Source organism: Lygodium microphyllum, chromosome 14 (assembly GCF_053477565.2).
Source record: "Lygodium microphyllum isolate KBCC chromosome 14, Lygodium_microphyllum_v1.1.10, whole genome shotgun sequence".
Taxonomy (NCBI): domain Eukaryota; kingdom Viridiplantae; phylum Streptophyta; class Polypodiopsida; order Schizaeales; family Lygodiaceae; genus Lygodium; species Lygodium microphyllum.
Window position 1 is genome coordinate 87,367,590 of NC_141148.1, and position 15,588 is coordinate 87,383,177.

General features: G+C 43.6%; 1 protein-coding gene across 1 annotated transcript; it reads left to right on the plus strand.

Annotated features, from left to right (window-relative positions):
• Window positions 1–1,123: 1,123 nt before the first annotated feature.
• LOC148025814 (polyubiquitin 11) lies at window positions 1,124–2,211 on the plus strand. Its single transcript, XM_087693054.1, has one exon. The coding sequence runs from the start codon at window positions 1,232–1,234 to the stop codon at window positions 1,919–1,921; it is 690 nt and encodes a 229-aa protein (XP_087549180.1). The 5' UTR covers window positions 1,124–1,231; the 3' UTR covers window positions 1,922–2,211.
• Window positions 2,212–15,588: the final 13,377 nt, after the last annotated feature.

The following is a 15,588-nucleotide window of genomic DNA, read 5'->3' on the forward strand; positions in this document are numbered from 1 at the left end:
AACATGTGTATTGATATTAAGTTCCTCCACAAGAGTGCTAGTTAGTTTTGTTGATGAATTTGCATGTGCCAAGTCCTTATTGCTCGTGCATCGTGCGAGTAAATCTTCTTCTAACTTTAAATTTGGAAAAACTATCTCTAGAAAGATGAAACTTGTCGGTTTATTTACAACCTTATTTAGGGATGGCTACATTCTACTCGGCCACTCACCAATCTTATTTTAGGTTTTGTAAAAACTTTTTTTTGAAATGTCATAAGGATGAATCGTAAGCTGCACCCTAGTTTAGGGATACCTTGATTCAAATGGGTTGCACAATTTGTAAAAGAGAATGTAAAGCTCTTTCTATTTGGAAAAATGTCGTCATTCTTAATGCTATTTTAGAGATTGTGGGTATGTCGAATGTTATTTCTGCATTTTGGAGAAATATGTTGTAAGGAATGATGTTTGTTTTGGGAGATTTGTGTGCTTGTCATGTAGGCTCGATTTGAGGTGTGAGACATCTAAAAATTATAAGAAAGATACTACGCAAGTTTAGAATAGTAGATTTAGAGCCATGCCACACATAAGTTGAATTGACTTATGCCAGTTGTAGGAGTCGAAACTTGGAGAATGTCGCAAGTTCACAATAACTTCATCTCTGTGAGAAAAGGAACTCCAATAGGTCGATGGAGTAGTACTAAAAATGGTGTTGCTAGATAAACTGAACGAAGTCATACTTATGTGGCACAGTTTTGGCCACTGTCTTTTTCTCCAGATCATCTCTCTCTCTTATTATCCATTCAGTATGACTGATCTTGCCCTCGAGCTTTCTCATGTGCATTTGGTTGTACATGTGACCAAAGAGCATTACTGTGTAGGTCAATCATCTGGCATGTGGAGGGCTGCATGTGGAGGGGTCCTATAAATTAGACCTAAGGAATTAGAGACTAGAGTTTAAATTCTTAGTTTTGACTAAATTTGGAATCTAGGGTTTAGAAGATACGAGAGACAGATGGACGGCCAATAATGGAGCAAAAGGCAAGGAGTGATTGGCATGGCATGTAGGATCTGGTGTGAAAGGCCTCAAACGCGTAAGGCACGGAGGCTCCTCTCTCTATTTAAAGGCAGCAGGGGTGCATCCTCCGACGAGCATTTTGTGTCTGAGTTTTCATCTTCGGTCGATTACCCATCTCATCCCCATTTCCTTCTCCTCTCCGTCCGTCCGTCCGTCCGTCCGTCCGTCATCGACAAGATGCAGATCTTCGTGAAGACCCTCACCGGCAAGACCATCACCCTCGAGGTCGAGAGCTCCGACACCATCGACAACGTCAAGGCCAAGATCCAGGACAAGGAAGGCATCCCCCCCGACCAGCAGCGCCTCATCTTCGCCGGCAAGCAGCTCGAGGACGGCCGCACCCTCGCCGACTACAACATCCAGAAGGAGAGCACCCTCCACCTTGTCTTGCGCCTTCGTGGTGGCATGCAGATCTTCGTCAAAACCCTCACTGGCAAGACCATCACCCTTGAAGTCGAGAGCTCTGACACCATCGACAATGTCAAGGCCAAAATCCAGGACAAGGAAGGCATCCCCCCTGACCAGCAGCGCCTCATCTTCGCCGGCAAGCAGCTCGAGGACGGCCGCACCCTTGCCGATTACAACATTCAGAAGGAGTCTACCCTTCACCTTGTGCTGCGCTTGAGAGGTGGCATGCAGATCTTTGTAAAGACCTTGACCGGAAAGACGATTACGTTGGAGGTGGAGAGCTCTGACACCATTGACAACGTCAAGGCCAAGATCCAAGACAAGGAAGGGATCCCCCCTGACCAGCAGAGGCTTATTTTTGCGGGGAAGCAACTAGAAGATGGCCGCACTCTTGCCGATTACAACATTCAGAAGGAGAGTACACTCCATCTGGTGCTGCGTCTTCGCGGTGGGCAGTGATCTGGTGCTGCAAGTCACTGGGAAAATTGAGCTCCTTCTTGGTGCGTTTGCCTGTGGAGGGAGCTCCTGTCAATAAAGATAGTCTTGTTGGTGGCGTCTCATATATTCAGTCCACCTGTAGCCGTGTTTTCATGTCCAGTCCGCTTCCTTTTTCTTTGTTCTGTCTCATTCAGTTTGGCTGAATCTCCTGTAAGCACCTCATTGATGATGTAAATATTGATGCAGTCTCATTGGATATATAATCTAATGATGCCTGGATTTGCTTTGCATATATGATCATTGATTGTTAACGTGGAGCTACGATTCGGAAGTAGGTTTGGATTGATTACTGGTCTTAATGTAGAGAGCCAACCATAAATAACTGGTAGAGTTAATGATTGCAGTACACCAACTGCAAAGTACACAAACTTGGGTCCTGCCTATAAAGATGGCATTTTTGCGAAGCTAAACAAACCTCATGATGATGGCCCTGCTGATCACAGGCAGGAGCTGATACGAGGCATTATTAACATTACCTACAATAGTTATGAGCCAAAATATTAAAGACCCAATGCTTAGGCTTAACAACAGCTTGGAGAACAGCTAGATAGTCTTGCTTCTTTCTCAATTATAATCTGGAGGGCACCAGAGTGGCAAAGGAGCATGGCAGGAGGAACGCTATGCGGAAGGGAGTTGGCTCATTCCATGATGCAAACCAAGGAGAGTATCAGCCTTGCGCTCAGCGTCAGCCCAGCGACCCCTCTCTGTAGGGAAGCCTCAATGAAGTGGAGGATTACCTTAGCTTGCAAGAAGCTGGCAGGGTGCAAGCTGCCCGCGTCCAACTCAAGGGCAAGCGGGACTGCCTCGGTGATGGACCAAGCAATTTTTTCTTCAAAGTGCTCAAGTTAAAGCAACAAAAGGAGACAATTAACTCAGAAGCTCACAATGGATGCCTGGTCTTTGATTGACTTTCTTTGTAGGTGCATGTCGCCCCATGCCAATCAATGTCCTGCTCTCGCAGGACACCATTTTCGGTTGATGAGATTTAAGTTTGTAGTTATGAAGATGACGTCTAGGAAATCCCTAGGGCTTGTTGATGGCCATTGGCTAAGTGGAGCTGTTTCGGAAGCTATGGGAGGTACGTGGTGAAGACTTTGTTTCCATGCTAAAGTATGTGAAGCTCTAGCACAATGCTCCAATCCTTCAATAAAGGCATTGATCAAACGAATTCCCAAATCCACCCTCATGACCAAAGTGTCTAATTAGAGGCCTCTAACCATGCTTAATTTCACTTTCAAGATGTTGGATAAAGCCCTAGTATTGAGAATGAAGATGCTTCTGTTGTAGGTCATTCATGAGAAGCAGAACAAAGACAAAAAAATACACAAGACACAATTGTGAATGTGGTTTTCTCTATGGATTATGCCCTTGTTTTGCAATCGGACTTTGTCCTCATCCAAATGTGGACTTTGACAAAGTTAGTGATAGAGTACTCATTGTGAGCACACTGATTGCTCTTTGGTTTGGTCCAGTTTTTATTTCAATGGTCAACATCTTTTTCATAATGTTGTAACCATCATAAACATTACTGGCTTGATGACTAATGCATTTTGTTCTAAGGTCTATTTGCTAGGGGTGTCCACTCGCCCCCTTCTTGTTTGCTCTAATCAACGCTCTCCCCTCTTGGATGGGAGTGTGGTGTTTATGCAATTCTTTGCTAATGATAACTTTGTTATGGTTGGTATTGATCTTAGGATCAGGGAGGGATCCATCAAAGGCTCCCCCCTCTTGGATGGGAGTGTGTCTTGTACAGCACTGTACGGCTGTTGTAGAGAAGGATTGAATGGATGCCCTTATGGAAACTTACCAAGAATTTTTTGAATTGTTGGCTTCAAAGATTAACCAAGCTTAAACTGAGATTATTTACATGTCTTGGAGGGAGCCTGATAATTGGCTGTTGCAATACAGATTTAAGCTAGTCAGGACTACAGAGACTATCAAGTACTTAGGCACCCCTATCGAGGTTGGCTTAACCAACAAACAAAGGTTTGACTGGTACTTGGATAAGTTCTCTTCCAACGTCAACAAGTGGTTAGGTGTTAGAGCTCCGCCTTAGATAGCATGGGACAACATCACTATGGGCAAGACTAGCGGGAGAAGCAAGTATAGAGCCCATTGTTATCAAAGCACAAAGTATTACCTTTGGGTTAATTAGGAGGATAGATGATAGACATCCTTTGGTATACTACTGAAGCATTGGCTAGTGTTACTGCCCATCAAGGGGCAGTCGTGTCCAAGCCTCGCATTAAGGGAGATTTGAACTCAAGTTTGGGCCTTGCAAAAAATTACGCCTCAACATAGAGAGAGATAATTCACAAATTCTTTAATTTTTTTATTTTTTTTTCAAAATATAAAAATTAGCCAAAAGCTTTTAAGTTGTCAATTAGTCCTAATTATGAGTTTAGAGATCCGTACTTGGAATTAAGTGTCCAATGCTTAGAATATCGCAACTCATATCTAGATTGATTAGGATTAATGGCATAGGTTCTTTTTATCAAAAGATGAGCCAAAGGACTACATAAAGCCTTGAGTTGTGCCTGTTACAATGTGTTTTGAAGCATTCAATGTATATGTGGGAGCTTTCGCTCGACCGTCAAGACCCACGGACCGCGTATTGTTTCAAATGTTCCAAGCCGAGCACTAATGGCTACCTCTCACATAGCTAACGCGCCATCCATATCTACGGGTATAGTGAGCTTACTTCCATGTCGTTCGAGTTACCTCATCTCCCGCGCACTTCGGTAGCTCCACGATCCAAGTGCAAGCTTCAAGCAAGTTCCATCCTCAAGCTCCACGCTCCAAGCTCCATCACTGCGAGCAAGAGAATGAGAAGAGAAGAGAAGAGGAGAGAGGAGAAGATGGAGAGCTTCTCCACCCCACGGTCCCTCACCCTCACACACACTCCCTCACACTCTCACACTTCCTCTCTCAAGCACAAGCTCAAGCAAGTAAGAACAAGAAGAAAAAGAAGAAGAGGAGAGCTACTTTTTGCCACACACAAGAATGAGCTTCTCATTCACTTTTCAACTTTATATACAAAACCCTAAATCCCTTTTTGGGCGGTCTCCCCTTTCCCCTTTTTTACATAGCCGACCGTAGCCTAGGCCCTTTTTTCCATTGTCCTTCTGTCTTCCTAGCTTCCTTTCCACTGCCCGTCTATATTTACAAATTACACGGGTGAGAGCCCGACGCTCCTTGAATTAAACCATGATGCGCTTGCGCTCTTTTACAAAAGTTTTGACTTGCGTTTTTCCTTGTGCGCCTTTATCTTTCGTTTATATTTGCCTTGGCCTTTGTCTTTGTCTTCTGTTTTAGCTTTCCGTATTTTCCGTCGCCTGGCACACTTTTACAAGATTTCAGGGTGCGCCTTTGTATTTTAAAATTTACCTTTCCCCTTTTGCATTTGCCTTGGACTTTTTAAGGTTGCCCTTGCGCTTTTGGCCTTTTCTCCTCTTCTTTCTTCAGTCGGGCTATCTTTTTTCCATCTTTGCCCTGCATCTTTTTTATTTCATTTTGCTTTCTTCGTATTGGGGTTAACATTACCCCCCTCCTAGACGAGTACCAGTCCCATGGCACTCACCGTCGTGGGTAGCAGGTGTTTAGCATGCACCGAAGACGTGGGTGGCAAGGACGTTTGTGGGTGTCATGGTTGAGTGTTGGTAGTGGTGGGGAGGAAGGTCGTTGGGGCATGTTGGTGTGTTAAGTGGTAGGTGGTAGGGCTATGCTTTGGGGGGGTTGCACTGATGGAGTACAACGGCAGGCTTACAGGGTGATACAAATAGGAATTCAGAGTTGAGTGTTGATGAAGAGTGAACGACACCCTCATTGGAGTCTTCTATACCTGCAATTGAAAACCTCTCATAGGTGATTTCTCCCTAGGGGGAGTGCTAGTTGTCTTTATCGTGCACAAGACATAGTTCAATTAGTTTGGGAGATAGGTCAAACTCTAAGCAAGCTGAGAGTATTGTCCTGCACTTGAGAACCCAAACTGTGGATATACTTTGATGCTGATATTATTTGAGTGCTCGTGCATACTTAGATATTACGTAGGTAGTAGAAGACCGCGAGCTGGTTTCTCATAACGACGTGTGGATGAGGTAAAGTCGTCCATGGTGGGAAGTATATGGGAAGGTGGATGCGACATCCTCTGCATTGTGATTGCACGTATGGATACTGCACTATCGGTAGCTGGTAGACATGGGGTCTGTGCGATGAGGACAGTGTGCTATTCATGGCCATTCGTGCAGTGCTTTCCACCATTGATTGCAACGGTATTAAGGCAAAGTGCAAGAGGATATTGTGTGAATGGGTCAGGGTGACAGGTCTAACCATAGGTGAGACACGCTCCTTAGGTGTGTCCTGCCCTTGATGTGCCCTGAGCTATTGTGGGGGGTGTTAGGGGGCTAGGGGACTAGGGACAGAGCCAGCCGACCAGGGTCACTGGACGCACCTAATTTGAGAACCCCTAGGTGCGGTGCTGTGATTGTGGGTGTTTTTTTTTTTTTTTTGAATTGCCTGAGTACAACGATTGCAATATATTGAGGCTATGGGAAATGTCAAGCTTTGAGGGCTCAAGAAATGGACGTGACAGTGATGATTGTGCCCTATCCCCGTTGTTAGAGAAGTCATGGTTGCGATGTTGGTATGATTGAGGTGACAACCGTCGTGAGCTCACTGTAAAGCTTGACCCAAGAACAGAGTCTAGCCCATGACTATGCTTGGGTTCGTGCGATGCGGGCACTCGCAAGGGTAATTTTTCACATTTGACAGTGTGGCTTTATTGCGGTTCTTTGTGCGGTTGGTGGTCTTGCGGTGACCTGGGCATTGAACACGTTTGCACAAAGACATGTTTCATCCTGCATCCACTTGTCATTTCATGAGTGTATATGCAAGTCGCATGCGTCAAGTACAACGAACAAATGCAATCATGTCAAGATATAACTTTTCAAAATGCTATGATGCTAATTGCAATGCCTATTTCAGTGCTTGTTGAAGGCGTGGCATATATTAATGATAGACAAAGGACATGTGTACAAGTGGGGAGCTTGCCCCTTCAATCATCAAAAGACAAAAAGTTAAGGCATGATGACTTGTCAAGTTGCTTGTACATCATAGGGCTACTCGATTTGCACAAGGTGGGGTGAGTCCGGGTGGTCAAGCGACTGAGGCTCTACTGGTGGTGAGGTTGGGCAGGGAACATGTCGACCGGTACATGAATGGTCTAATCTCTGGCTGCCACGGTTTCCAAGATGCCTTTGAACAATTCATTGAATTCTTCCCTGTCCCAAGCTGCCCTTTCTACCTTTGAGCACCTGGTGCCCGAGCGTCCATTGGGGGTTTGTGCAACTGGTGTTGCCACATCTTGTGTGCTTCTTTGAGCTTTGACTCCCCTGGCCCGGGGATTCTTTGGCCTTCGTCTGGGGTGGTGTCGCTTGGGACCTCGTTTCTTTGCATACCTTTTGAGGGTGGGCACGTAGCGCACCGGCGGAGGGGCGTGTGCTGCATGTCCCCGTCGTCCGCGGAGGGCGTCTTTGCAAGCCAGCTGCCCTAGATTCTCCATGTTTTTCTCGTAGGGGGACATGCAAGATGCGAATCAAGGGTTAGGCCTTGATACGGAATAAAACCATTCGCATGGGAGGGATTATAGTATGGGTTATCAAGCGCATGTGACAAGAAGGGGAGGGGTGAGACGTGCGGTGCTTGTTGTAGAGGGATGGCTCTCGTGATGATGTTCATTTAGCCTCCAGTCATTAGCACATCTTGGCTCACGCTGAGTTACGTGGACTGGTGGTCATGGATTGGGGCAGGGCTCATCCTCGAAAGGATAGACCGGAAAGGGAAAGGTGTATAGAAAGGGAATGTGCCCTGCCTACATCATCAGAGATGCTGGTCAGGGCTTCCCATGGTGGCAACGAGAGTTGCATGCCGTCCACCTGGAGACGAAAATGGTCACACCACTTCTAAATGTGTGGCAAGAGGAGGACGTGAAAAGCTTAGCCTATTGATCCCAACTCTTCTACCTGTGCTAGACTATTACTGCTTGTGTGTGGTGATAGTGTCCATTCAGGGTCACAAAAAGTCATTGTTTATTTATATACATATCTATGAATCCATGTCGCTTCATGAGGATAAAAACCAATTATAGAACTCTGGATTGTACTGGAGCGTGGCACACGCATCCAGTACTCGTGGCAGCTTACTCAATACCGATAGATATTTTGCAACATCGAGTAGCATGGAACCTTGTCCGAGTCTACTGGCAACATGTAACTCCTCCTCAGTGAGAACCTTATCACATAGAGGGTTCTCTTGGCTAGGTTCAGCTAAGTCCATACCCAGAATGGCAGTCAGCACAACACTCGAAAGGAAGTTGGTGCCACATAGGTTGGGTCTCTTTGAGATCGCCATTTGGCCAATCGCTTCTCTGAGGCTTCCGGGCTCCTAGTTCAGCCATTGCAATGCGGTTTTCACACCAATGCTGTTCAAATTGACTTCGGCCCTCTGATAGTCACTTTAGTTGCTCTATCTCTAAGAGATTTGGTGGGTAGAGTGCATCATTGAATGTGACCGTTAAGCGCAGTTCGTCGGCTTCCTCGCTAGAGATGAGTCACATGCATTCATACAGGAGCATGTTATAGTGCTCGTCAAGATTTTCTTGCTCTTCCCAAGATAAGGGAAATGGCAAGTATTCTTCGAGCTGCTCTTTAGGGAATGCGCGCATGTCTGCCAGGACATAGACACGTGCGAATACTTTGAGCTTAGCATTCAACTAAGTTAAGCATTCTGTGACACTTCTATGTTCGACGAGGGCTTGCTCGGTTGCTATCTGCAAGATTCTAGGGGTTTGCGTGGGCTTTAGCGTAGCTGGGGGCTCAGGCCTAGATGCACAAGTTTGGCCAATGCTAGGATTTCTTATGCTCTTAGGGTTTCCATGTGTCTCCTGAGGCTTCGTTATTGCGTCATGGTTCTCCTTAGACGTGACTGGTATAGGTCGGTGCAATTCGCCATGGCTAGCTCAACTGATACTCGATCTACGCAAGTGAATGCTCTAAGGGAAACAAAAGACACGACCACTTCCAATTGCCCTAAGGGCTTGACACCGCCATCCACCAATAGTAGCAAGTCCTCTGAACTAGCTGCAAGTACTTCAAATCAGGGATCACAGCAGTCACGGCCCTTGGCCATGACAGTGCCCCTTGTGGAACGTGTCCCTAGTAGTTTACCCGTAGAGGAGGTGTCGCAACCAACTTCATTAACAACTCCAGCACTTCCAAAGTGCCTAAAGGCTAGGCTGGAGAAGTTAACCACATGGGAATTGGCTGAAGAGCTAGACTCTCTCACAAGGGAGACAGTTGTACCCTCGCAACCTGGCAAGGCTAATCAGCAAGCCACGGCTACGTCCCATGAGGACACACTAGAGAAAGGAAATGCTAAGGCCCAACCAAGCACAACAACGGTTGACCTAATCCAGGATCCTGAGTCGTTGAGAGATGCACCTTCACTGACCAAGAAAAAGAGGAGAAAACAGCGAAAACAACAACAGTTGCAGGTGGTTGTGGACCCCAAGAACATTGAGACAAAGAGTGCTGGAGAGCTAATGAATAAAGCCTTCCCCAATAGCGGTGAAACCTCAGACACATTCGTGTGCTCTGAAAAATCAAAGCAGTCGTTACCGTCAATGGCTACTTGCAACGCTCAATCCACCGACAATGGAATTTGCATTGACCAATCAAGAGTGGACATCTCAACGAAGCTTCCTTCTTCTCTCCTGCTCTCCTGAAACCCTGCAATGCACAATGTGGCCTTTCTTGCCACTCTTGGCCCCTTTTCACCCTGTCCAGGCCTGCACTCACCTCAACATTGCCTCCCTTACTAACATTTAACCCAAAATATCATTTCTTACCCTTCTTTTCCATGTTTCAGCCTGTTATACAACAACACAAAACCCTACTGTTTGCCCCAAGTTTTGCTCCTATCCTTCCTTAATGCAGAACAAATTGTAACAAAAATACCTACACTACTCTATCATGCTTTACCAAGTCCAAAACAACAAAAACCTACTTGCTAAGGAGATCGAATACCTCTTCAAACTCCCTCGCTTCCTACATATCTACCTCAAGCATTGGTTCAGGGAAAAACCTACTTCAATGCTCGATTCAAAGCACACAAGTGCTCAAGGCTTGAATCTGTTGGTCCCGGCAACGGAACCAAAATATGGAAACTTTCGCTCGACCGCCAAGACCCACGGACCGCTTATTGTTTTAAGCGTTCCAAGCCGAGCACTAATGGCTACCTCTCACATAGCCGATACGCCATCCATATCTACAGGTGTAGTGAGCTTACCTCTATGCCGTTCGAGTTACCTCCTCTCCCATGCACTCCAGTAGCTCCACGATCCAAGTGCAAGCTTCAAGCAAGCTCCATCCTCAAGCTCGACACTCCAAGCTCCATCACCGTGAGCAAGAGAATGAGAAGAGAAGAGAAGAAAAGGAGAGAGGAGAAGATAGAGAGCTTCTCCACCCCACGGTCCCTCACTCTCACACACTCACTCACTCACACTCTCATACTCCCTCTCTCAAGCACAAGCTCAAGCAAGCAAGAACAAGAAGAAAAAGAAGAAGAGGAGAGCCACTTTTTGCCACACACCAGAATGAGCTTCTCATTCACTTTTCAACTTTATATACAAAACCCTAAATCCCTTTTTGGGCGGTCATCCCCTTTTTTACATAGTCGACCGTAGCCTAGGCCCTTTTTCCCATTGTCCTGTCTTCCTAGCTTCCTTTCCACCGCCCGTCTATATTTACAAATTGCACGGGTGAGAGCCCGGCGCTCCTTGAATTAAACCATGATGCGCTTGCGCTCTTTTACAAAAGTTTTGACTTGTGCTTTTCCTTGTGCGTCTTTGTCTTCCGTTTCTCTTTGCCTTGGCCTTTGTCTTTGTCTTCTGTTTTAGCTTTCTGAATTTTACATCGCCTGGCATACTTTTACAAGATTTCAGGGTATGCCTTTGTATTTTAAAATGCACATTTTCCCTTTTGCATTTGCCTTGGACTTTTTAAGGTTGCCCTTGCGCTTTTGGCCTTTTCTCCTCTTCTTTCTTTAGTCGGGCTACCTTTTTTCCGCCTTTGCCCTGCGTCTTTTTTATTTCATTTTTCTTTCTTCGTGTTGGGGTTAACAGTATACTTTCGCATTTTTCGAAAGTAACTTCACAAACAACACAAACAGGGATGGTAGCAACCAACCAAATCAACATCACAAATGGAGATGGCTAGGGTGAAACAATAGGAATGGCAAGGGCTAAATCAACATTACAAATGGAGATGGTTGGGATGGAATCAACATCACAAATAAAGAAGGTGGTGCCTTGCTCATCATCAAAGAGATACAGGAGAGATGTATATCACCTTCACATTGAGCTTGAGCATGAGTATGAGTCACTATAGGTCACAAGAAAAGAGAAATATAGATCAATGGACTAATGGCAAATTATATCTAAAAGAGTCTTTGATTAATTCTACACCTTTGTTCAAGGATATTACATCCTTAGTGAGCTTTGTTGGAGATGGCTATAATGGACTCTTAGGATACACACAATATTTGGATGCCATTACATTAAGCAATGTATGTAAGTTGGAAATAGATTTGTTAGAGAAGAAAAATGCTTCCTTGAGGCTAACATTAGAGCAACCTAGGTACAAACTCCAACAAAACAAAGACTCGGTTATTTTAGAGTTGGGAAAACAAAAGGATCAATTGAGGCTTTAAAAAACAATATTGGGAGTTCAGAGACAATGCATGAAACTTCAAAATATTCAAGATATGAAGTTATGGAGTAGCAACATTAAGAAAATGATGCACACAATGAAGTAAATAAGTTGCATGTTACATCTTTCCCTATTTCATAAAGTGATTGTGAAGTATTTCATAATAACTAAATATTTTGATTCTGAATGCAGAGATATCCTACAATCTAATGAAGAAAAGCATTCAAGCATGGAGGCATCACTTACACACGTTAAAATGCTTCTCAATAAGGAAGCTATCAAAACAATTATGAAGGACCCAAAGTATCAAAAGATAACAAAAGAAGAGATTGAAGCCTTCTTGAAAAGAAACCAAGTTAAGGCAAGCTATATGCAAGCCTTGTTGGATGAGGCAAGTATATCCAACAAGAGATACATAGCTGTTTACAAACCCTTCAATTGAAGATAAAGAAATCCAGGCTACATGGATCAATTTTGCAAAATCCAACATCACTCAAAAAAATGTGAAAACAAGTGAATGATGAAGTTCTACAGTTTCTAAGAGCTCCATTCTACATTGATGATACACATTGTGCTATGGGCAGGGCAAGTGTTCTTCAAGACCGAGAAGATTTCTCTCACAACTTACAAGAGAAGAACTTGAAAGAGAAGTTGAACTAGAACTTGATTGCGTGATAAATGGATTATAAGATAATGCTCACAAGAGCGTGGATTGATTATAAAAAAAGACTCAATACAATGCAAGACTAAAACAAGATAAGAACTGGAAGAGGACTTACCTCGTAGGAGCTTAGTGTTGGTAAGATTGAATGGCTTGTAGCCCACGACCCCTATTTATAGTATAGCCAAAGGATGTTAAGGGAAACACATGTCATAACAAGAGAATGCAATATGGCATGACATGCACATCGACACATGGCATGATATACATACTGATACATGGCGTTGCTGATATCAATGATGACATAAGTTATGATGTAGGTATCTTCTAGAATGTTATAAAATCTTCTAGAAAATTCATGGAACCAGGGGTTGTCATAGCTTGCATCCTTGTGTGAGCGTTTGTTACATTACCCCCCCCCCCCCCCCCTTCTAGCACGGAGTTCCACGGGGGGCAATGGTGTGCTTTTGAATAGACCTTGGCTTGGTTAGGTGTTGAAGATTAAATTCATGAACATTAATAGGAGCTCTTTGAATATGTGAACATGGCTTCCATATTCATTCACTTGCATCATAGCAGATATTGTAATCTATCTCTTGAAATTCTCAAATCCAAGATTTTGTCTACTTCATATTCTTAGTGATCTTCAATTCTAATTGGAGGCAATGGCTTTAGTATTTTGATACTGGATGCATGACATGGATCCAAGATTGAAACGTGGAATACACAGTGGATTTTTATGGACTAGGAAAGTTAGAGACGATAAGTGACTGGATTTACTTGGCCAAGAATCTTGAAGGGGCCAAGTCATTTGATAATCTAGTTTCTGGGAGGGGTGAGACAAACGTAGATCACATGGAAGCAACCAAACTTGATCTCAAATTTTGTATGATGGATGTTGCATGTGAAGCTTATCTACATTTCTCTTATATTTATCTTGAGCTTGTTTGATCTATGATTGCAACTCTTTAGAAATATTAAAGGCGTGTTGAGCTCGGTTTGTAGCAGTTGGATTCTTCTCCTGTGATCTCGTATGATTGTCTATCATTGAGTGTTGACCATAATTAGCAAAGAATGGTGTGAATTGAGTGGAGATATGGGAGGAATTATTATATGTAAACTGAGCAAGGGATAATAGATCCACCCAATCATCTTGATGATAGTTGATTGTGCATCTAATGTATTGCTCCAAGACTTGATTCACTCATTTTATTTTTCCATCACTCTATGGATGATTGACTAAAGAAAGATTTGCTTTTACTCCTAGAAGTTTGGAACAACTTCTCCAAAACATAGATATAAACTAGGGGCCACGATCACAAACAATATCATCAGCTAACCTGTGGTGCCAATATACCTTTCTGGAAAGAGTCTTGCTATCCATTCTCCATTGGTACTCTTGGTTGTCAGGATAAAGTGTGCCATTTTCATGAATCGATCAACCACCAGCAAGATAGAATCATATCCTTTAGAAAAAGGTAGTTCAACAATGAATTACATGGATAAGGATGACCATGGCTACTTACTTGGAATAGCTAATGGTTGAAGAAGGCCATGAGGTCGATGACGAGGGACTTTAGCTTAATTACATGTGTCACGAGAATGTACAAAGTCCTTGGCTAATTTCCACATTTATAGCCACCAAAAATCCTTTGAAACCAACTTGATTATCTTGTTAACCCCAAAATGCTCTACTAAGGGGAGATCGTGTCTCTTCTTGAATATATCTACTTGCAAATGATCAAGAGGGATGTAGAGGAGTCCTTTATAATAGAGTAGCCTATCAATGTTCTAAAAATCCCTTTGAGTTTATTCTTGGCCTTGATGTAATTGCCTCCTTATATCCTTGGCAAATAAGTCTTTTGTAATTTCCTTCTTTACCTTTGATAAGAATCCAAGGTTTTGTGGGGCTTTGTTGATAATTTCCCTAAACTTCAGTTACTCAAGTTTCAAGATTGTTGAATTTTGTTGGTCATGGGCTTCATCGCTTTCTTTTGGTACTAGCTAGGATCTTTGATAATTTCCCTAAACTTCAGTTACTTAAGTTTCAAGATTGTTGAATTTTGTTGGTCATGGGCTTCATCGCTTTCTTTTGGTACCAGCTAGGATCTTTGAGATAAAGCTGTTGGTTTTCCTTGTTAGTGGCCATGCCTATGTTGAGATGGCAAGCTCAACACGTGCGGACATTGATGATAGACCGCCTGGCTAGATGAGTCCGCACGTCTACACTTAGCACGTTGGTGGTCATTATGATACTTACATGGCCATTGACTTATCACTTGTTATATTTAGTTTGTTACATCTATCTACGACTGGCAAAGATATAACGCCTGTCGATTAGTGTAGTCGGTTATGCACTGTTTGATTTAGAATGCCACTTTTCTTTATGTTGTATATCATCTATACTTTATGTATATTGTATAGTGTGTGTAAGAAGAAGAAGAAACCAGCAAGAAAACGTTTTGGTCTCCATCTCTCTTCTTGTGTTCTTGAGTGAGCTTCCTCTTGTGTATACAATGTGTGTTTGGTGTAGAAGCTCGAGCAAGTCTCCCCACCACATGATTCTTGACATGGTATCAGAGCTGCACCATTGAGAGAGGCTGATTTTGAAGGCTAAAGTGAAGGAGAAGAAGCAAGGTGTGAAGGAGAAGAAGCAAGGTTCGAGCAAGCAAGCAACGGATAAGAAGCTCTTCTATTATTCCACTCTCTCTTGGATAGTACCTGTGGAGGCACCGAAAGCACGGTCGAGCAAAAATCTCAGATTGCTGTGAGATTTGGTGTATGAGCAGATCAATGTATATTCTGTAGGAAGCCGTTTTAGGCCGCGTTTTAGAGCCGCAAGGTTAGAGACAACAGTTTCAGGGTACACTGTGATTTCGGTTGTATTGACCGAAAGTGGATGTGCAGGTTACAGATTGCGAATCTGTAATTTTTGAGGTGTTTGAAGGAAGCAAACATAAGGTTTATCTGCAAACAGGTTGCAGATTACATGTACTATTGAGCAATCAGTGAAAAAGGTTGCTTGGTGTATTATTGTGCACGTATTATGAAAGATTGCAGAAGACTAGCTTGATGTGTTGTATCCTTGTTTGTGATAATGGCAGAGAACAGTGGAAATCCCATTATTGAGAAGCTCGACAAGAACAACTACCCTTCATGGAAGTTTCATGTAACGAACTTTCTCATTGGAAAGGGCCTTTATG